The 21,211-nt window shown below is 44.8% G+C and overlaps 1 protein-coding gene across 2 annotated transcripts in view; it reads right to left on the reverse strand.

Annotated features, from left to right (window-relative positions):
• KIAA1549L (KIAA1549 like) overlaps positions 1-21,211 on the reverse strand; it is a 267,579-nt gene that overhangs the window by 76,230 nt on the left and 170,138 nt on the right. For both annotated transcript variants that reach the window (XM_053899846.1, XM_053899845.1), the window contains exons 9-11: positions 16,135-16,286; positions 10,901-11,072; positions 600-763 (exon numbers count right to left, since the gene is read on the reverse strand). In XM_053899846.1, the coding sequence (XP_053755821.1) occupies positions 600-763; positions 10,901-11,072; positions 16,135-16,286 (488 nt within the window). The remainder of the gene's footprint in view (positions 1-599; positions 764-10,900; positions 11,073-16,134; positions 16,287-21,211) is intronic.

Below are 21,211 nucleotides of genomic sequence, written 5' to 3' on the forward strand. Positions count from 1 at the left end.
GCAGCTTGCCCATCATGGCAGCCTTCGAAGATAAGTCACTCCGGTCAATGGAAGAAGGAAAATTTTGAGAGTCTCATGTGCCCAGAAGAGCCCTGCATTAGGAGCCAAAAGCCCTGGTTCTACCATCAGTTCTGCTACTTACAAACTGTGTGATCTTAGAGCTACTTCTCTGGAAAAGGACGATGTCAGATTAGATGGCCTCCACAGCCCCTTTCAGGTCTATCCAGCTCCTAATTTTCTGTGTCTCAGTTTCCTCACCTGCAAAACAATGGCTCTTCCTTAAAGCATTGCTGTGAGGGTGGAGGTGCTGTATGTAAAGCCGTCAGAAGTACTTACGGCTCAGAGAGAGAGCATTATTAGGTAAGCATTAGCTATCGTGGCCTGACGATAAACATAAATGGTGCACAATGATGGGAGTATACTGAAAAACACTGAATTGTACACTTAAAAATGGTTAAGGTGGTAGATTTTATGTTATGTATTATTTGCTATAATTTTTTAAAAAATCTGAATAAATAAAGGGTCTCCTTCAAGATAGGGCTTGTCAGAATGTTTCTGAAGGTACTTGCAATGACCTCAAAAGCTACCACTTCCCGCACCTTTGCTCTCTGAGGCAGGTTCATCATGGTGTCCGGCTTGAAGTCGTTCTTGTTCTTCCGGCAGAGCACAGCAGTGATGATGATGATGATGACCGTGACCACAGCAATGGGTGCCAGCACTGCCGCGATGATCCACAGGTTGTTGGGTGGATTCTTCACCACGGCTGTGGGAAAAGCAGAAGGAGGCACGTGACAAGGGGCACCAGAAGGGGGAAAGCAGCCCCCACACCCTTGGTCCCCAAGTCATGAGATGGTGAAGAGGGTTTGGGATCAGAAAGGCCCTTGCCTTGGGGAAGTTATTCAAGGTCTCTGAGTCTCAATTTTCCTCGTATGTAAAATGGGATTATCACTTTGTAAGGCACCAGAGAGACGGGGGTGTATGTGGGGCTTTGGTGTGGTCCCTACTAGGTGCTCAATAAATGCTAGCCTTCACTATTCTTAAGAGAAAGAGGAAGATGGATTGGTATCAATTTTCCCCAAAAGTAATGTCTATGAATCCAAAGAGAAGAGAGAAAGTCTAAGGGTCAGAGTTGGATTAGAGGCAGGAGGCAAGGCTACAGAGAAATGACTCTAAATACTGTAGTGAAGCCACCCTCCAAGTGAGCAATGAATAAACATAGCTGAGTGGGTGGATCTAACCCCCCATGGGCTGGCTGGGGAAGCTTGGAAATGCCTTGGTCTAATCATAAGGATCAGGCTGCTCTCAAAGCCAGAGTAAAAAGTAACCAAAGCTATTGTCAGCAGGAAGAATGTGTTATTAGAAGAGTAGGTGCCTCTGTGGGAGTGGGGTTGGAATTAATTAACCTGCAAAGGGCAACAGGGTAGTGGTCATGCTCTATATCAGGATAGGGGTTAGGGTCACATAGGTGTATACATTTGTCAAAACTCATCAAACAGTATACTTAAGATATGTACATTTTATTCTGTGTAAATTTTACCTAAAACATCATAAACAAATATTGAATTCTAGGCAACAATACGCATGTTGAAGTGTTTACAGTTGAAGTCTGCTGATGTTTGTAACTTACTCTGATATGCATCAAGAAAAAACAAGTTGGATTAATGGCTGGATGGAAGGACAGGGAGATAAATATGTGATAATAAAAGCATAGTAAAATGCTAATTGTGGACTCTAGGTGGTGGGGACACAGGTGTTCACCATACAGTTCTTTCAGCTTTTTGTTATGTTGGGTTAGGAAGATGTAAGAAAAAAGAAAAAGCCCTTGACATGAAATGGATGAGTCTCCCCTATGCTCACTGGCGGGGAAGCCTGGAAGATACTTCTGTCCAATCAAAAAGATTAATATGTTCTTAGAACTAGAGTAAAGAAAACAGTAACCAAAACAATTGTCTAGGAAAATAATTACTGGAAGGGAGTGGGTTTATAGGAAATCTGGAAAAGAGAGCCAAAGGGCAGGCAAGAACTTGTCCATGTCAGAGGAATGTGCCCCAACTGGCAGACGCAGGTAATCTAGCCGGGACAGGTCTATCGTGGTGAACAAGATGGCTGCAACTGGCTGTTTCGGTTTAGTGATACTGTCCATCAATCCTACCCAAGTTCTCTGTTCTCCTATACCCTAGATGATCCCATAGACTCATGGCTTTAAATACCATCTGTGTTCATGTATAGATCTCCAACCAGGACCACTACCTTGAACTCTAGATTCCTATATCCAACTACCATGGATGCCATTTGAGATTCGCCAACTCAAATTTCCAACTGGGTACTTAAGAGATATCTCAAATTTATCATGTTCAGAATCCAACTCTCAATTTTCCCCCAAACCTGCTCTTGTGATAGTCCAATAAATTGCAACTCCTTCCTTCCAGTTGCTCAAGGCAGTAACTTTGCCACTGATGTTGACCCTTCTCTTTTATTCTTATCCAACTTCCTATTCATTGGCAAACCCTGTCATCTCCATCTTCCAAATAAATCCACAATCTGTTCACTTCTTTCTATTGCTACACCCACTGTGGTCCAACCTACCAACATCTCTCATTTGAATTACCGCAATGGCTTCCTACCTTGTCCCTTGTCCTCTATAGACCATTTGCAACACAACAGCTGGAGTGATCCTTTAGAAACTCAGATCACAACACTCCTCTGCTCAAAACCTTCCAGAGGCCCCCACTCCCCTCAGAGTAAGGGCCAGAGTCCTTATAATTTCTAGAAGACCATAAGTAATCTGCTTTTCCGACCACCCTGGTTACTTCTCTGGCCTTACCGCCCACTGCTCTTCCCTTAACTCACTCTTCCAGCCTACCAGCCTCCTATTGTTCCTCAAACACGCTGGACATGCTCCTCTCTCAGGGCCTTTGCACCAGCTTATTCTTACAGTTAGAATGCTCTTCACCTAGATATACATGGCTCCCTCCCTTACTTCTTTCAGGGCTCTAAACAAGTGTCACTATGTCTACCCTCTATCAGATAGCAATCCCTGACCCTGGCATTCTCCATCCCCCTTGTCCTACTTAATTTTTCTCTAAAGCAGTGCCTCTCAAACTTGAATGTGCGTGCTAATTGCCTGGGAATCTTGTTCAAATGTACGATTCTGATTCTGTGAATTGGGGTGAGGCCTGAGATTCTGCCTTTCTAACAAGCTCTGGGTGGTGCTCATGCAGCAGGCCCCTGGCCACACATGGAATGGTAAGGCTCCAAAGCAGGCATTACCATCTGACATGATACATATGTATTTGTTTCATCATCTGTCCTGGCTCCTCCACGAAAAGGTACACTCCAAGAGGGCAGGGAGGTTTTTTGTCTCTTGTTCACTGCTATGCTCCCAGGGCCTAGAACAGGGCTTTGTACACAGTAGGTGCTCAATTAAAAGTCAAATGAAGGTACAAATGAACTACCATTTTCCCTGTTGCAACTCAGCTCCCCATATAGGTTTTCATATGGCAAAAAGGAATGGCCAGTTAAAGAAGTCCCATCTCTTTGGTAGTTCTAGCCTATATTTGAAATTAATATACTACCAGTCTGGTTTACATATCAATCCCTTATAAGTCCGGTTAACATAAGTTGGTCTTCCTGATGCTGCTGAACTCTGAGGGCTACTAGACTCACAAAGCTGAGGACAAGGCTCTGGAATAATTTAGAGACCCCACTGGTAAGTGCCACACGGTGAGTCAGCTGGTCTTTTCTCTCTGACTTTAACCACCCTTTCTGACTTCAGTTGGTAACTTATTAGCCAAGATCTGCCTCTCATCAAGCAGCACTTGGATTTGGAGTTCTATTAGGACAAAAAAGGCTTCTTTTCCGTAGTTTTTATCAATCGGTGATTAATCACATTATTAACTTCTGAAAACAGCTCATTAGATAATGTGCCTCTGGTGACATCAAACATTTAATTGCTACTGCTTTTAGCGATTTAGTATTTATATGTGAGTTTTATGCCACTAACATTCTTTAAAACTTAAGGGTTTCTATGAAAAAAAATAATATGCCTCTTTTGCCTATGCTATTATATCCTGATGAAGAAAAATGTATAGTGTATCAGAACATGATACCCTAAATAAATATCTCATTAGCAAGACTTAATATTTACATGTGTTCTGCTTTTACTTTGTTTTTTTGTTTTGGTGTATATGTATGTTCCTTCCTGGTGCAGGATATAAAATCCTTTCACCTCTATTTAAATGGAAAGAATATATTTATCTTAGGTATATTAATAAATTCCTTTAATGGTCAAAGAGATACTAAAGTTAGGTCAACTGAAATCACTCAAATCTAATGTATTCATTGGCATAGTGATCTAAAACTGCAAGTCATGTACAGAAGAGGCATGAATGGTTATTTAATTTGCAAGAACTTCAATACAGAAAGGATAAGAAAGGGGGGGACAACATGTTCTGACCTTCTGCTGTGCCTTAGGCACTGGGATAGGTTCTTTGCCCAGGTGCTATTCTTACCCTCAATTTGCAGGCGAGGAAACTGAGCCACGGGGAGGTTAGACATTTTTATGAAAAGTCACCACTCTGAAATACAGTTTGTCAGTTCTAAGTTAACACACATGCCTGGAGGTGTTGTGTGTGTGTGTGTGTGTGTGTGTGTGTGTGTGTGTGTGTGTATGCAGAGGAGGGGCTGGCTCAGGGCCCAGGGCCCTGGGGAGCACTCAGTCCATGTCAATCTCCTGCCCAACATTCCTGTAGCTCTCATTCCACTCAGGGTGCAGCCCTTGGGGCTCTAGTAACTGTGACCCCTCACCTGCACCCTGACCTCCTGGCTGCTACTCTCTTCTATCAGTGACACCCTTGCTGGGTCTCAAACCCTCCCCCTCTGCCTGGAACCTTGTCCCTAGGTGGCCTCAGGCAGTCACTCACTGATCTTCTTAACCCCCAGACATTTAAAATCATGGCCATTAAGGACACTGGGTGGCTCAGTTGGCTGAGTGTCCAACTCTTGGTTTCAGCTCAGGTCATGATCATAAAATTCATGAGACTGAGCCCTGTGTTGGGCTCTGTGCTGGCAGCACGGAGCCTGCTTGGGATTCTTGCTCTCCCTCTCTTCTTGCCCCTCCCCCACTTGTGCGCATGTGCTCTCTCTCTCTCTCTCTCTCTCTCTCTCAAAATAGATAAATAAACTTTAATAAAATAAAATAAAATCATGACCATTATTTCCTTGATACTCCCTGGCCTTCCCTGCTTAATTTTTCTCCATGGCACTTATTAGCATCTAACATATTGTTTACTTATTTTGCTTATTTGGTCTGCTACTCAGGAATGTAAGCTCTGTGAGGGCAGGGGGTTTGTCTCCAGTGCCAGGAGAGCACCAGGCACATAACAGGTGCTCAAAAATATTTGTCGGAAGAATGAATGAACACAAATTTCCTTTGCCAAAGGATCAGTCTCTCACTTTCTTAAAGTGACATTTTTTGAAATAATGTCTGATGGCCATGTAAGGTATACTACTCCGGTCAGCTTCAGTGTGGGGAGAATTTTCCCTACTCCACCAGCTGGGTCACTGTTCTGAAGGGCCCCTCACTCCAGATCCTGCAAACGGAGCAGATGAAAACCTCTGTCGGACATGCGGCCACTTCTGTAGCAGTCATTACTGTCCCGTTACTCAGAGGGGATGTGAGTCAAGGGGGCAGTGCATGCAGGGCACTGCAAGGTGGCCCCAGTGATTTAGAAAATACTGGAACCCACAGAACGTTAACACTCGCCCTTCAGAGGGACAAGCTGTTCGTTCAACACCGTGACTCTCCATTTAAGGTGCTGACCTCAGATTCACATTGCAGGCTGATTTCAAAACTATTAAGGGAAAGTGAGATTTAAGACATCTTTGCTTCTCTTCTTCTTCATTGGTCTTCGCTTCCTCCTCATTTGATCCTGAGCATGGAGGCATTTCCCAGGGTCTGTCCTCCAGCTCTGCACTCTCCTTGAATGTTCTCTGGGAATTTATTTCTAACCTGTATATACAACATTCTCAAAACCTATCATGTAACTTTAACCTCTCTCCTGAGATCTAGCCTTGACCTCCCAAAACGTTCCTGAACTCCACCCCGAGTCCCAACAACACCCCCTCCATAACCCGTAACACCCCCTCAGTATCTGAATAGCGGCCCTTAATATCTCATCACTTTAACCTCAACATGGCCCAAAGTGAATCAATTACCTTCTCCCTTCCAGAAATGCTTTCCCCTCCAATCCCCTTCCTATTTTCATCACTAGCACACTTTTCTCTGAATTATAGGGGTTCCTAATCTTCAAGTCACCTTTCCTCCTTCAGTCTCTCTCCCCTTCAGTCCTTCTACCTTATAGATGACTTATAAGACATTCAGTGGATCATTTATGAAGCACTCAGTAGGTGCCCCAGGAGTGTACAAAGCCCCTTACATGCAATACTTATCTTGCTTCACCCTCCAAGTAGCTCTGTGAGGTCAGGGCTTTTTTATATTCTCATTTTACAGATGAGGAAAATGAAGGTTAGAGAGGGTCTTTTTTTTTTTTTTTTTTCCTGGAGCTCCAAAGTCAGACAGTGGAAGAGCTGGGGTATGAATCCAGGTCTGCCATGTTGCAAAGACTCTGCTCTCAAGTGCTCACCTGTGGTGTCTTCCACCACATGCCTCGCCCAGGGCCTGGCAGAGACATTTAGCAAAGGTCAGTCCTTCGCTCTCACAAGAACAGAGCCAGGCAGTAGCTGGAGCTGGATATTCAAAGATGAATGAGATGTGGTACCTGCTTTCAGGGAGTTTATGAGGGACAGAGAGCAAAAACAACTCGTTGGCCCCACGTGATAAAGGCAGTGGAAGCGTCTGGCACTAAGGGAGATGGGGTCAGGGATGGCTTCAGAGGACCAGGGAACGTGAAGAATGAATCCTCCTGTATGGCTGAAGCATGAAGTAGGAAGGAGAGCAAAATGGGCAGTATGATTGGAACAGTAGCCCGGAGAGCAGGTTGTGAAGAGACCTGAACATTTGTTAAGTACCTGTTGTGAAGGGCTCGGAAGATCCACTTTGAGAAGTTCAGATTTTATTCTGTGAACAATGGAGAGCCACCAATTTTTTGTTTAATGGAGTAGATGTGAGATCAGAATCTGTGTATTAGGATAACCCTAATTACAGTAAGGACAGGACATTAACAGCAGAGTGTCTGAGGTTGAGTCATTTGGAAAGAACCAGCAAAGCCCAAGAAGAGATAACAGCGAAATGGAGAAAAGGAAACACATTTATTTGTGAGTTATTAGACAGGAATGGAGAGGACCAAGTGGCCATGAAGGCAACAGAGAAGTGCCATTGAGGGACAGCCACTTTGCAGGCAGGCATAGTCGCCTCCCAACTCTCATTTCCAGAAAGCTCTATGCACCTTCTAGTCTGATACAATCTGTCTCTCCTGCCCACGCTCTCAAACTTTCCACTGTTTCCCATCAACCACCATTGGCAAAGCCCCCAGAGCCTCAACCCTTCCTCCTGATGCTCCATTCACTTTTTTGCTGTAAATAAGCCAGCTCCCCTTTCCTGCCCCTTCCCAAGTACCACAAGGCCTGTATTAGAAGTGAGGAGGTCAAAGAACCAAATGGTTAGCACTGAGGATGGATTGGGGACAGGAAAGGCGATGGAGAGGAAAAGACAATGAATCGGGTTTAAGTCTCCAGTGAATTATGGGGAACAGCAGGGTGTTTGGAGGAGACTGCAGTGAGGGGGAGGCAGCTTCGAAGGATCGGGATATTGAGAGACTAGAAGAAATGGTTTGCACACAGCAGTGAAGCCTGAGGAGGGAAGACGTGCCAATCTTTTTTTTTTTTAATTTTTTTTTTAACGTTTATTTATTTTTGAGACAGAGAGAGACAGAGCATGAACGGGGGAGGGGCAGAGAGAGAGGGAGACACAGAATCAGAAGCAGGCTCCAGGCTCCGAGCCATCAGCCCAGAGCCCGATGCGGGGCTCGAACTCATGGACCGCGAGATCGTGACCTGAGCTGAAGTCGGACGCCCAACCGACTGAGCCACCCAGGCGCCCCAAGACATGCCAATCTTAAGGTATTTCTGTAATCAGTTGGCAGATTCTCAGTGGATACTGTTGCACCCTTGCTCAAACACCCCCCACACACAACCTCAGCCTCACCTGCCAACCTCACCTCATTCTGTCCCAAGAGAGCAGAAACAATCACAGAAAATGTCCTCAGGCTTCCATAACTGAATGGCTACCTGACCAGCACCCACACCCCTGGACTCTGCTTAACCTCCCAGTGCAAAAGGATGAGCTGCCCCTGCTCCTCACTGGGTCTGAACCCTCCGCTTCTGCCACCCACCTTGTCCACTTAAGGACTTCACTCCAAGACAGTTCGTGTCTCTCTCTTCTGCATCGTCTATTTCTCCCTATTACAGTAACACATCGATATTCAGCTGTGCCCCAGTATCTCCCATGTGCCTCTCCAGTAACTGCACCATTAATTTCTCCCCTTTGCTGTCACTACTTCCCCAGCCCCATCCTCCCCTCAATCCACGCTAGCTAAGCATCGCCACCAACTCTGCCTGGAAACCACTCCTACCAAAGTCACCAACAATCTCTACCTTGCCAAATCCAGTTAATCTCTGCCCTTATAGCACAGCAGAAGTTGACACAGCAGCTCACTTCCTTCCAGTACATTCCTTTTTTTGCTTATTTCTGGACCCCACTCTCCTGGGCTTCCTCCCATCTTCCTGGACACTCCTTCTCAGTGTCCTTTGCTGGCCCCAGCTCTTTCCTCATGTGGATTACCCAGCTATACTCATGGCTAATCTGGTTAATTTCACCTGCTCCCTTAGTTCCGTCACCTGTGTTGATGAATCTGGGGTCCTAGCTCCTGAGCTCTGCATAGATGTCTTTTAGACATCTCAAACCTAACATGTCCCAACCAAACTCTCAGTTCCACCTCCCCACTCTTGCTCTAGCCCCAGTAAACCTCTTTCTTTCCTGCATCTTCTGCATCTCAACAAATGACACTACAACCAGCACTCAAGCAAACACGTAGGAGTCACCCTTGATTCCTCTGACCCTCACCTCCTCCTGCCACACACAGAATCCATTATCTTGCCCCATCAACTCTGTCCCTCAAAATATGCCAAATCCATACACTTGTCTGGTCTCTACCTCTACCCCTACCACCTTCACCTCTCACCTGGGCACCTGCCATGCTTTTCACTCCTTCCTCTATAATTTATTCTCTACCTGGAGAGGGGGAAAGAGCTGAGAATGGAAACCTGGGGGACTCACATAAAGAGGATGCAGCAAAACCAATGGAGCAAGTAGCTGACCTGACCAGAGATGGGGACAGAGCCCACAGGGAGGGAAGGAGAGAGGAACAAAAGACGAGAATCTGGCTTTAAAATATCATTTCAAAGACAAGATTGCACAGGATGACCATGGTTTCTAGGCAAAGGTGTGTCTGTGAGAATCTGTTGGCCAAGGAGGAGTGAATCTGCATCAACATGGAAGCCACACTCACCGCAGATGGAAGGCAAGAGATGAGCAGAAGAGGAAAACCATGAACCAGGCATCGGGTTCTTAAGGAGCATGGATGCCAACTAGGAAATCAATGGGAGATGACCTTCCATCCCCTGATGCTCAGCGGGCTACCAAACCTAAAATGTCTACCACATGATCTCTTATCTTCATCACCGCCCCCATCCTCGTTTTCTTTACAGACCTTGTTTGGGTCCCCAATGCCGGGGCCACTGCAGAGCCTCCTCACTAGTCCTGCTGCTCTTATCCTGGACACCGCTGAAAGGTTATCCTCCCTGAATACTGGGTAGTTCTAATGACACTACTCCTGCATACAGAAGTCTTCAGTAGCTCCCCACAGCCCACTGTATTACGTATGATCTCCTTCTCCCACCATCCAAGGCCCCAGTCTCCCAAGCAAAACCCTTTCTGAGCTCATCAACTCTTCCTCACGTGTCTGCTCTCCAGGCAACTCAAACCCCTTGTTTTTCAAGTATGTGTGGCACTTTTTGCCTCCCTTCCTTTTCTCGTGTTTCTCCCTCTTTCTGGAATATATACCTTTCCTCTCCTCCTGCTGAAATCTTAGCATGTGATACAGTTGAGAACACACACTTGAAGGCACATAGATCCAGATTCAAATCCTGGTGATCCAAGTACCAGTTCTGTGATATTGAGCAAGTTAGTTAACTTTCCTGAGCCTAGGTTTCCTTATCTGGAATTTGGAGCTGAATGAAGATGCTCCAAAGAGAGGAGAAAGTGAGAAAATCCATGTAAGGCAACAAGCATAGTACCTGCCACAGAGGAGGCAACTATTGTTTTTAATACCTTTTCTCTGTTCTTTCTTTCTTGATGGCCCTTCAGAGCAAACTGTCCCTCTGCTGAGCACTGGATCATTCTGCCTCCTCACTGCACTTACCCGCTTTCTGCTCCTTTATATCCTCATTAATTCCTTCTCTGCTCCTTAAAGGCAGTGACCAGGTCTAACCACTTCTGTATGTCCGCCAGCACCGAGAACAGTTCATGCAGGACTCTATAAATGCTTATTGAATCAAATTATCTTTAATTCCCCAGAAGACAATATAATCTCAGCCGTGGCGATTTTTCTAGCTGTGCACAGGACTATGGTGAGGAGGAAGAGTGGGTAGGATTAGGGACAAAGCAATATCATTATCATCATCCTAGTATCCAAAACATATCCCTTACCCAAAACCTACTGCTTCAAACAACACAGGAAATAGCTGACTGATTTAAGAACCTTCTAGAACACAAAATATGTTTAGGTCTGGGTCCATTAACGTGAGTTTGGGGAATCACTTTAATTTGCAGGAAACATTTAATGGCATTAAAAAATAATGAATGGAAAGACTATCCCCTTACGGTCAGCTTGCAGAAGGACAACATGATGCAGGGTCAAGGCCATCCTTTGGGAGTCAATGGTGCTCAGGATCTTGGCAGCTGCGGTCCCCAGCAATGGCTTCCCGTTGTACAGGGTGTAGTAAGTCAGCTCCGCCGGGTCCTTGGGTCCCGGCACCCGTTGCATCTTTACCATCTTTCAGAAAAAGAGAGGCCATGTTTACAGGGCATCTTGTACCGACCCTGCAATCACCTGGGCGATCAGCAGGCTCTCTCCTGATTGCTGAAGCCTTCGGTGCCTAATTGGACCCACAACGTATTTTTTAGAGCTCAACCTTTGTGTACCTCCCCATCACCAGCATCCCAAGAAGCGCTGCTATTGCTGGAAAGGGAGACAGGGAGGAGAAAAAGGTTCTGAAAATATGAACATCTGGAAAGAACAGCTTGAGACTGGAGAAGAAACGCTGAAATGGTGATGTCTTCCAGCCTCCAGAGAACTCTGGCCTCATTTGAAAATAGGCCTGCACATTAATTCAGGGCATGTTAGGTTATTCTCAAACAAGATTTCTAATTTCAAACTCCTGCAATTGCCAGAGAGGGAAAAAAAAAAAATGAACTTATATGTCTGCAATTCAAAGGATCTCTGATAAAAGCAGTACTTGGAGACTCAAAGTTCTTTTTTCTAAAATAACCTTTGTTGCTTTTTCTCCCTGGACAAGTTATACATATTCACTACAGAAAGTGTGAGAATACAGAAAGCCATCAAGAAATGTAATAAAATAAAAACAATTTCCAATCCCTCTACCACAAGCTAATTACTATTATCTTGGAGCATTTGCTTCTGTTCATTGCTGGTTTTCCACACAAACCTTTTATTTAGTATTTTACAAAGCTATTTATCACACTCTCTATCTAGAATCATACACTGCTATTTTTACTTACATCCTTAAATGACCTTAAATATAACAAAAGCATAAATGGTAATTTCTACACAGCATTCTGATGCACACCTCATAAACTTATTTAGCAAATCACTTATTGTTAAACAAATTGTTACTCATTTTTCAGTACTGTAGCTAATTGATTGTTATTATAAATACACAAAACATAAATTTTTATACATAATGTTCTGTCCTATGCATGCCTCATAAACTCAACAAACACTTCATTTTTGAATGGTTACTTTGTTATCAAGTTTTCACTACTATAATTAACAACTGATAAACATTATAGTATAGTATTTTCCAAAGTGTATATTACAGATTACGAGCTTCATAGGATATTAAAAGGTATGGCAGAAATGTTTACAGCAATATTGGTCACAAGAGCAAAAACTCTGAAAATTCAAGTCACTAACAGTAGGATGGATTAATGAGTTAATGGTATAGTCACACAATGAAATATTATAGAGTAGTATAAATAAACTATGTCTATTTGTATCAATATGGGTGAATAAAAAAGCCTGATAAGAAACAAATCACTGAATATAAAATTCAAAAACAGGCAAAACCAAATGATGTACTCTTTAGGGATACATACACACATGGATGGTAAAATCTATACAGAAAATTTAGGCATGACTTAAAACAAAATTCAGAAGCACACTCAACTCTGATAGAAAGGAAGGGAGTAGGTATAATCAGAGAAGACACATAAAAGGCTTCTGGGGTAAGGTAAGGGTAATTTACTTTGGGTTGTGATTTCTTTTTATTGGTGTTCTTTGAAGTCCACATGTCTTTATACTCCTTTGTACGTATGCTATACATAACAATTAAAAATAGGTATTACTACAGCCCAATAAAAAACGGGTTTAAAAAAAATCTGACCAGATACTATCTGAAAGGCCAATAAGCATATACAAAATGCTCAATGGAGAAGAAAGGCACTGCTATCACCCAGCAGAATGACTGAAATAAGGGCTGACAATACCAAGTGCTGATGAGGGTGTGGAGTGACTGGAACTCTACATCTGGATGGTGGGAGTGTAAAATGGTAAACTTTGGGAAAAGGTCTAGCAGTTTGTCACAGAGCTAACATACACCAACGCTATGAACCAGCAACTCCACTCCCACATACTCAAGAGAAATGAAAATATATGGCTACAGAAAGATTTGTAGAAGAATGGGCATAGCAGCTTTGTTTAAAGTAGCTGAAAACTGGAAAAAGTCTGGGTGTCCATCAACAGAAGAGTGGTTAAGTAAACTGTAGTCTATTCATACAAGGGAATATTATTCAGCAATAAAAAGGAATAAGCTCCTGCATAACACAATGTGATGAACCCAAAAAACACTACATGGGGTCAAAAAAGCTTTATACAAAAGAGAATATACTTCCATTTATATGAAGCTCTAGAACAGACCAAACTGATCTGTGCTATGGAAATGAATATGTTACCAAATATAAAATAGTAACATAGCACACTGTTAATTTTAGAACCTAGATGGTGAATTTGTTGGTGTTCACTATAAAACTTCTTTCTGTGGGCTTAAAAATGTTCATAATAAAATGTCGGAGAAATATATTACTAAAAACAAGGGTCTTATCGGCATTTAAATTTCCAAACTAGTATGTTGGCCAAAATTAAGGAATTTCTTTACTACAGGTCTTTTTAGAGCCTTTGGTATGCCAACAGGCCTTGGGAATCTTCAAGAAGGGGCTACAGGATGAATCCTTGCCAAACTGATATGGCCACAGAGCCTCTTTGCCCCAAGGCACCTCATAGGACCATTTTTCTGGACACTCTCTGAAAGACACTGCTCTCACTTTCTGGTCTTTGTGTTCACCTCTATTCTCCTCAAAACGTATTTCCAGGAGTAAGTTTGTGACCATCCCAGAGGTACTTGTCTAAATTGCTCACTGGTTCTCCACAAAGGTCATACCCACTTACGGTGTTTGAAAGTACCCATTTCACTTCATGCTCACCAACCCTGGATAGTACCATCATAAATCTTTGGTAGGTGAAAACGATATCTTGTGGTAGTTAAAACTTGTATTATTTTGATGACAAGTGGAGTTAAATATTAAAAATTGTTTATTGGTCATATGTATTTCTTCTTCAGACTCAATTTTTCAGATACATTCACTAGAGGAACATCTTTAAATTCCAGACATACCAGTTTCCATCTTCATGAAGGTGGCTCATCTTTTAAAATTATTTGAGCCCAGAAGAAAGGCCTCCGGGTGGAAGGATGATGTAAGCTATGTAAGAGCAAATTTTATTTGGGAAAATTGGCCACGGCATTCCTGTCCCTCAAAGGAGAGGAGGTAAGGACAGTGTTAGTACAACCAGGTAGAAGGTGAATGCGCATTCAAATATTTAATACCTTCACTCAATTTCAATTTCAATTCGTCTTACGAAGATTCCTCCAAGGGTTATGTTACCACCTTTATAAATTAGGATTTGCAGAAATAAATCCCTACTCACTTCACTCAGACTTCCCAGGCAGCTATGGAGCCAATCACATTGACTACACAGAAGAAACGAGGAAAGAATACCTTGGTGGGCTGTTTTATACATGTAGAATGGATTAGGTTTCTTAGGTTTACAAAAAACACCAGGATTATATGGTCGTTCTTTCTCTCCCTTCAGCTGAGGCAAATCCCATTTCACTGTCTGAGTCCCAACGACTTCCTTTCTCTTATTTGGAGAAGTGTGAATTATAGGGCTCACATGGACCCTAGAGAGGGTAAACCATAAACCTGGCACAAGAAATAAACCATCACTTCACCTGGTCACAGGCTGTCACAGACCACTAAGACTTAGAATGAAAGCAGCATCTAAGAGGACAAGGGGCCAAATTCACCAACTGTGAATGGAGGACCTAGAATCTCCCTCAAGGGATGATGCTTGTCTCAGGCAAGGAAGTGTGGTCCAGAAAATGAGTTGTTTGTACTTTCAAACTCCCGAGGACACAATCTGCAGACAGATTGGAGTAATGCCTATAATTTTCTATAAAACGCTTCCTCTCTTAGACATGGTAATATCAAGCATGTGTGTTTGCATTAAGTTACACCCTAGATGTGGCAATTGCCAATCACGAGTTCACACTCTAGGGGCAGTTTGCTCAATTCCAATTAGGAAGCCCACACTCCGGAGGCAGCCGCCAGGAGTGCTTCTATACTTTGACATCTTGCTCAACAGAGCTTTGTTAATTAGCATAACAAATGTTAGCAATGGGTTCCCAGTTTTGGTGAAATTAGTGGTATTCAAGATACATGGATTGGCTAGAATGTTAGAGATGGTTCCCACTCTTGCTCGAATTGAATAAAGAATCAAGAAAGAAGCTTGGAGCCTCTAACCTTGGGGATGGTCATTGTGTCTGTAGAGTTCCCTCTGAAGCAGACTGAGAAGAGCTGAATCCTTGTAGATGGATTATTTGGGAGGTGCATGGAACTGACGGGAGGGTGAAGAGGTGATTCAGGGGGTGGAAGGGAACTAGCGAGAGGTACATTATTAATCTGGTTACCACTGTGGGCAGCTAAAAAAGCTTAATTCTATGGGAAATATCTGGCAATTACTGAAAACATACGTTTCAGAATTCTCATAGCCACAAAGCAAGAGAGTTGCTGTATTCACACCCCCACCGCTAGTTAATTCCCAGGCACTTCCAGCCAGCCATGGCATCGACAAAGTGGGTTCTGGCATCTCAAGAATGGCCCTTCAATAAAGGTTCAGCAGTGGCTGTTGGAAGCCCAGTAGCATTCAGTAGAAATGGGAAGGGGATTTGGGCAATGCATCAATAGTGTCTGCTACAGCTCTCTCGCCTGAATCCCTGTGTGGTCACCTGACCATTATAAACATGGAGGGCTCTGTTTGTTGAGACTGACTAAATAAGGATAACAGACTCCTGCAGCTGGAATATTGATTGGTGCATCTGCCATCCATAGGAGTTGTGGCAAGAGATCTGAAGGTCCCGAGCTCTGGGACTCCATCTAGTCTCCAGAACAGGTTGGGGAGTAGAAAGTCTATGCTTGCTTACTAATCACTTTTGTCTAATAAATACGTGCACGTGTGCAGAATTTGTTCTGAAACCTTACAGTCTAGCAGTAATACAGGAGAGTAGCTAACTCTCACCCTCCTCCACGACTTTGATGCTTAGGACCATGAACCCCCCAAACCTAAGAGTAGTGTTGATTACGTGGCTTAGTCAGTGTGCAAGGCAGGCGCTCGTCTGCACACAGCATGGTTTACTGAGTCTCAGCACACTCCCGTACATTTATTACAAGACCCCAGTGGTTTAGTACACATACACACCCACCTGCACGGTGTAGCTTCCCAAGGTAGTGGCCCGTTTAAACCGTCGGCCTTGCTGCTGGGACATCATGAATAGCTGGGCCAGGCGCTGCTCCATGACCCGGGCGAAGCTCTGGTTGTGCAGGCCCACCAGCGAATTGTCCACGCCCTGTAGCACTGTGGATGCAGAAGGCAGAGGGGCTGCTCAGGGGACAGGCTCCCGTGGATCAAGAAACCACAACCACCACCGCCCCTGCACCAGCCACTAAGGGCCATGGGCCCTATATCATGTTAAGACTTGGCCTTCCTTACCTCAGTCTACCTTCACAAGATCCCCAGGAGTTAGGGATCACTGTCCACACGTTATAGATGCTGAAAGGTTATATGACTTGCCTAACGGCACACAGCTAGTAACAAGCAAAGTCAGGGTTCAGACCCATGCTTATGTAACTCCAATGCCTGGGCTCTCTCCTCCACAAGCTGTGACATGTTTAATGCTGCTGCATTTAATCCAAACCTCATTTAAGATGTTATGTGTTGTTAGAGACCATATGGGAATACAGCATAGCTGCAGGTATGACTAATTGGATTTTTTTTTTTTTTTTTTTTTACTGGTTCCCACTCAGAAGCCCTGGCTCAGGGCTATCTTTATTATATTTTCCCTTCTCAGCAGCTTTGATAGGGAAGCTGAGCTCCATCCTGCAACCCAGCCCCTTATACATAGAAAAGCCACCCTGTTCAGTGTCCTTGTCTCTCTCTCCTCTATGGGGTCCTTTTGGGACCCACCTCTAAAGTGGCCCAGGGCCTCTCAGGTACCATCCCATTCGAGAGCGGAACTGTGTAATAAAAAGAGTGGGTTCTGTTTCTGTGCTGGTGCTTGCCAGTTGGACTTCCGGCAAGCCTCTGGCCCTTTCTGAGTCCAAGTCCTTCTCTGCAAAAAGGGAGTAAGAAAGTCGGTATCACAGCACATCTATCCTTATGGGCTGTAAGGTTGAAATGAGACAAGATGTATAAAACAGCTTATTACAGTGCCTGGTGCATAGAAGGGAAATGAAGCCCCTCTTTCCATCCTTCCTCCACTGCTCTTTCATCTATACCCAGGGCTATTTGGGTAGCTGAGGCGTTAATGATAGAATTCCAGGCTACTGCAAGGAGGAGGACCACAAGGAACACCAGGGCCATCCTGGGCCTGAAACAGTCACCTACCACGGGAACAACTTCCTTTGACCCTCTCCCCCCGAAGAAAGCCCAGTCCTTCTTCCAAGTCCCTTGGGAAACACACTTAACCCCAAACACACAAATACTGCCTCCAAACACAGTCACCTCTGAAATCAAAAATGTTTAAAAAACTTCTCATCTTTTCAAAGAGATGAAAACTTATCATGGGCTGGGAATGTAATACAAGACTTTTCATGTAACAGAGTTTGTACTACCATAGTCCAGCCAAGGGCCATTAAGACCACCCATCTACAGGGATATGGAAATAGTCTGAATATAAAGAATGAGCTGTTGTTATGAGCACATTCGGTATGGGGCCAGAACAAGTGACTGATGACAACACGATACAGAGAATGATGTTGAAACCGATCAAGAGAAACATAAAACCCACAGCTGAGTCTCAGAAATTACTTCTTTGAACCCACAAATGCTAAATAATCCCTACGGAGGGTATAGAGCAGCTCTCTTTCCAGGGCCCTTGTGAGGGACTCTCAGCTCATCTGTCAGCAGAATTCCTGCAAAGATAAAACACGCCTGCACTGCTCCTTCTGCGGCAGGTCCCCAAGAGGCCCCTTGGAATCCCTCCTGACGAGCTGTCAGGCTGAGGAAGGGCCGCCTACCTCCTGGCCCCAGATAGCAGAACCCTCGTTCTTACTGCTTCAAAGATGCTCCTCTAGTAAAATTATAAAACCACTGTTGAAAAACTACTTCTAAGTTGGCCTCTCCTGACTACCAGACAAGGGTAAGAGTGGGCACACAGGACAGTCAAAGGGCATCATCACGGATTACTTTAAGGGAAGCCCAGTGATGATGCAAGGACAGACATCAAAGAAAGGGATGGTCAAAGCCTCCCCGTGATGAAAAAGCTCCAGAAATAGATAGTGGTGATGGCTACATCAACACTGTGAACGTACTTAATACCACTGAATTGTGCACTTAAAAATGGTGAAAATAGTACATTGCATGTTATGTTTATTTTACCCCAATTTTGTTAATTGAGGGAGAATAAAAACAAACCACAATCTTCAGGGCACTGCAGGTGGCTGTGGGAACCTCCCAAAGAGTTACATGGAACCCACAACTGGACAGTTCCCATGTGCCTCACTGCTCTGTTTGCAAAGAGAATGTGTCCCTCCCTGGCAGCTGTTGAAGAATTGGGGGTTGAAAGGGGGGGTCCGGGTTTGCATCCTGGTGCCCCCTTACTGAGTGCTCTTGGGCAAGTCCCTTAGTTCCTCTGGACCCTTGTCCCTCATCTGAATACACAGGGATCATAATCTACTCCTGATTGTGTCATTATGGGGAACAACACTTTCTAAGAGACATGCTTCGAGGGGCGTGCTAAAAGGTACGAGAGAGGAGGCCCATAAATGCTGGCTGTTGTTGTTGCTCAAATGTGCTCCTTTCTTGCTAGACACATCCTTCCCAGAGGAAGAAATAACTATGTTCCAGGACTGCGGCTCCTTTCCTTCCCCCTGAGAACTATGGCAGGCCCCAGGCTCTCAGTCTTCTTCACCTGCCCAAAGGGCCTGGAAAGGGGCGTGAGACCACATCTCTCACAGTGACCCAGAAGCAGTAGGGGGTCTTGGACCCCGGCACACGTGCCCACGAGGACAGCAGCCCATCACACCAGCCAGGGCCCCGGCCACCCACCCTTAGCCACCACTGACTCAGCTCAGAGGAGGCGAGCAAGTCCCCAGCTGTGTTCAAAGGAGCTGGTCCAGAAGATTCGGGGGCTGTTACATCACTGGTCTCTTAATCCTTCTTTATTTACAACTGCACCGGGCTCTAAAATTCCAGCAATCAGGTCGGCCTGATTCAGCTTCCTATATTGAATTGTTTTATGTGTAACTGAATCCCATACATTCAGAGCCAAAAGAACCAGACAGCTCAGCTCCTATCTTCCCCTCATTCCACAGGTGAAAGTGAGACGCCCACAGGGCCTGAGTGACGTGCTCAAGGACATGCTATGGTTAGCAGCAGCTGGGCTAAGACCAGAAGAAATCATAAGCCTTCTGGGTCTGGGATATTTTGACTAGTGGGTTCCACAGAGACAAGTGGATAAACCTAAGATGGGCTCTGACCCCTGTGAGGCAGCAATATGAAGTCTGTGCATCTCTGTCCTGCCTCATATACACAATCCTGGCCACAAGATCCACGGACGACAGAGGTGCTGCAGGAATCACCCTAACGGAGCCACGAGGGACCTGTGCTCAGGGAAAGGAGAAGTGAACAGCGTGTAAAAATATATTTAATATAAATTTAGTGGGGAAGCAGATGGAAACATGTCAGGGTTTTATAATACCAACTATGGAAAGGAAAGTTGTTCCCCATCCTCTGAGCTGCTGCAAATGAGGAAAGAAGATGCAGTACCCTTGACGGACATCTGGGAGCAAAGGGCAGAGTGGTTATTCAAGGGGATGTGCCTCGGAGCACGATGAACAAAGCTATCTTCATCCTAGTTCCCATAAATGATGGTCAAAGGCTGGTGGGAGCTGGTGGTAAGGAAGGAAGGCCATCCTGAAGCTGGTTCTCTCCCCTCCCATGGGCACTAACTGGGCCAACCAGCCCCAAACACAGTGACAGAGGCCACTGTGTATTCCGATTAGCAGCAGCAACAGCAACAACATAAATAAATGAAGGTTACACAGCTGAGCGGGCAAGAGGTGAAGTCCCAGGATGATTTTGTGAAGGTTATGCCACTCAGACAGAGTCAGGGCAGGATCTGGGTACATAAGGAAAGGGCGAGACAGGAAGCTGTCCAGGGCAGCTGGTGTTTAAGGGCAGATATGTTACCATTTAGCATAAAGCTTACAGTTACTAGGAGAGATGTCTGCAAGGTAAAGAGCAGCATTCCTGCTGGAGTAAACATGCTTCTGGAAGTGTTTCATAACCTGCTGGTTCAAAATGGCACTGCTGGGTTAATATCATCTCCCTCTCGTGTACAAACTCCATTTTTATTCTTTTAAAACAGATTTCTTGGGACACCTGGGTGGTTCAGTCGGTTAAGCACCTGACTTTTTTTTTTAAATTTTTTAAAATGTTTTTTTTTATTTATTATTGAGAGACAGAGAGACAGAGCATGAGCAGGGGAGGGGCAGAGAGAGGAGGAGACACAGAATTGGAAGCAGGCTCCAGGCTCTGAGCTGTCAGCACAGAGCCCGACGCAGGGCTCGAACTCACAAACCGCGAGATCATGACCTGAGCCGAAGTAGGATGCTCCACCGACTGAGCCACCTAGGCGCCCCAAGCACCTGACTCTTGGTTTCAGCTCAGGTCATGATCTCACAGCTTTGTGTGTTCGGGCCCCACGTCTGGTTCTGTGCTGGCAGCGTGGAGCCTGCTTGGGATTCTCTCTCTCCTTCTCTAACTACCCCCCCTCCATGCTGTCTCTGTCTTTCTCAAAATAAATAAAAATTTTTAAATAACAGATTTCTTCAGTTTGTCTTCTTAGCAGGTAAAATAATGTCTGCATATCCATGGCTCTACCAGGGAGAAAGCAATGTGATTTTCTGCCATTTCAGAGAGGTCTGGAGCGGGCCTCATTGAGCAGGGCAGTGTGCTCCTTTGTCAGGATTCTAGGCAGCAACCTGTCTACTGCTGGTTTGGGACAGCAGGTGAGGGAGGGAATAGGGCAGGGGAGAAGGGAGGGAGGTTTCAGACCGGCTTGCCCAGGCACAACTTCCACAACTTGTAGGATCTTCCTCTCTCTGTGTTAGGGGCTGAATTATGTCCTCCCAAAGTTCATATGTTGAAGTCTTAACCCCCAGTACCTCAGAATGGGATTGTATTTGGAGATGAGGCCCTTAAAGAGGTGAGTAAGGTAAAATAAGGTCATATGGGTGCGCCCTCATCCAGTATGATGGGTGTCCTTATAAGAAGAGGAG

Source organism: Panthera pardus, unplaced genomic scaffold, assembly GCF_024362965.1.
Source record: "Panthera pardus isolate Hobbes unplaced genomic scaffold, ASM2436296v1 HiC_scaffold_12, whole genome shotgun sequence".
NCBI classification, from domain to species: Eukaryota; Metazoa; Chordata; class Mammalia; order Carnivora; family Felidae; genus Panthera; species Panthera pardus.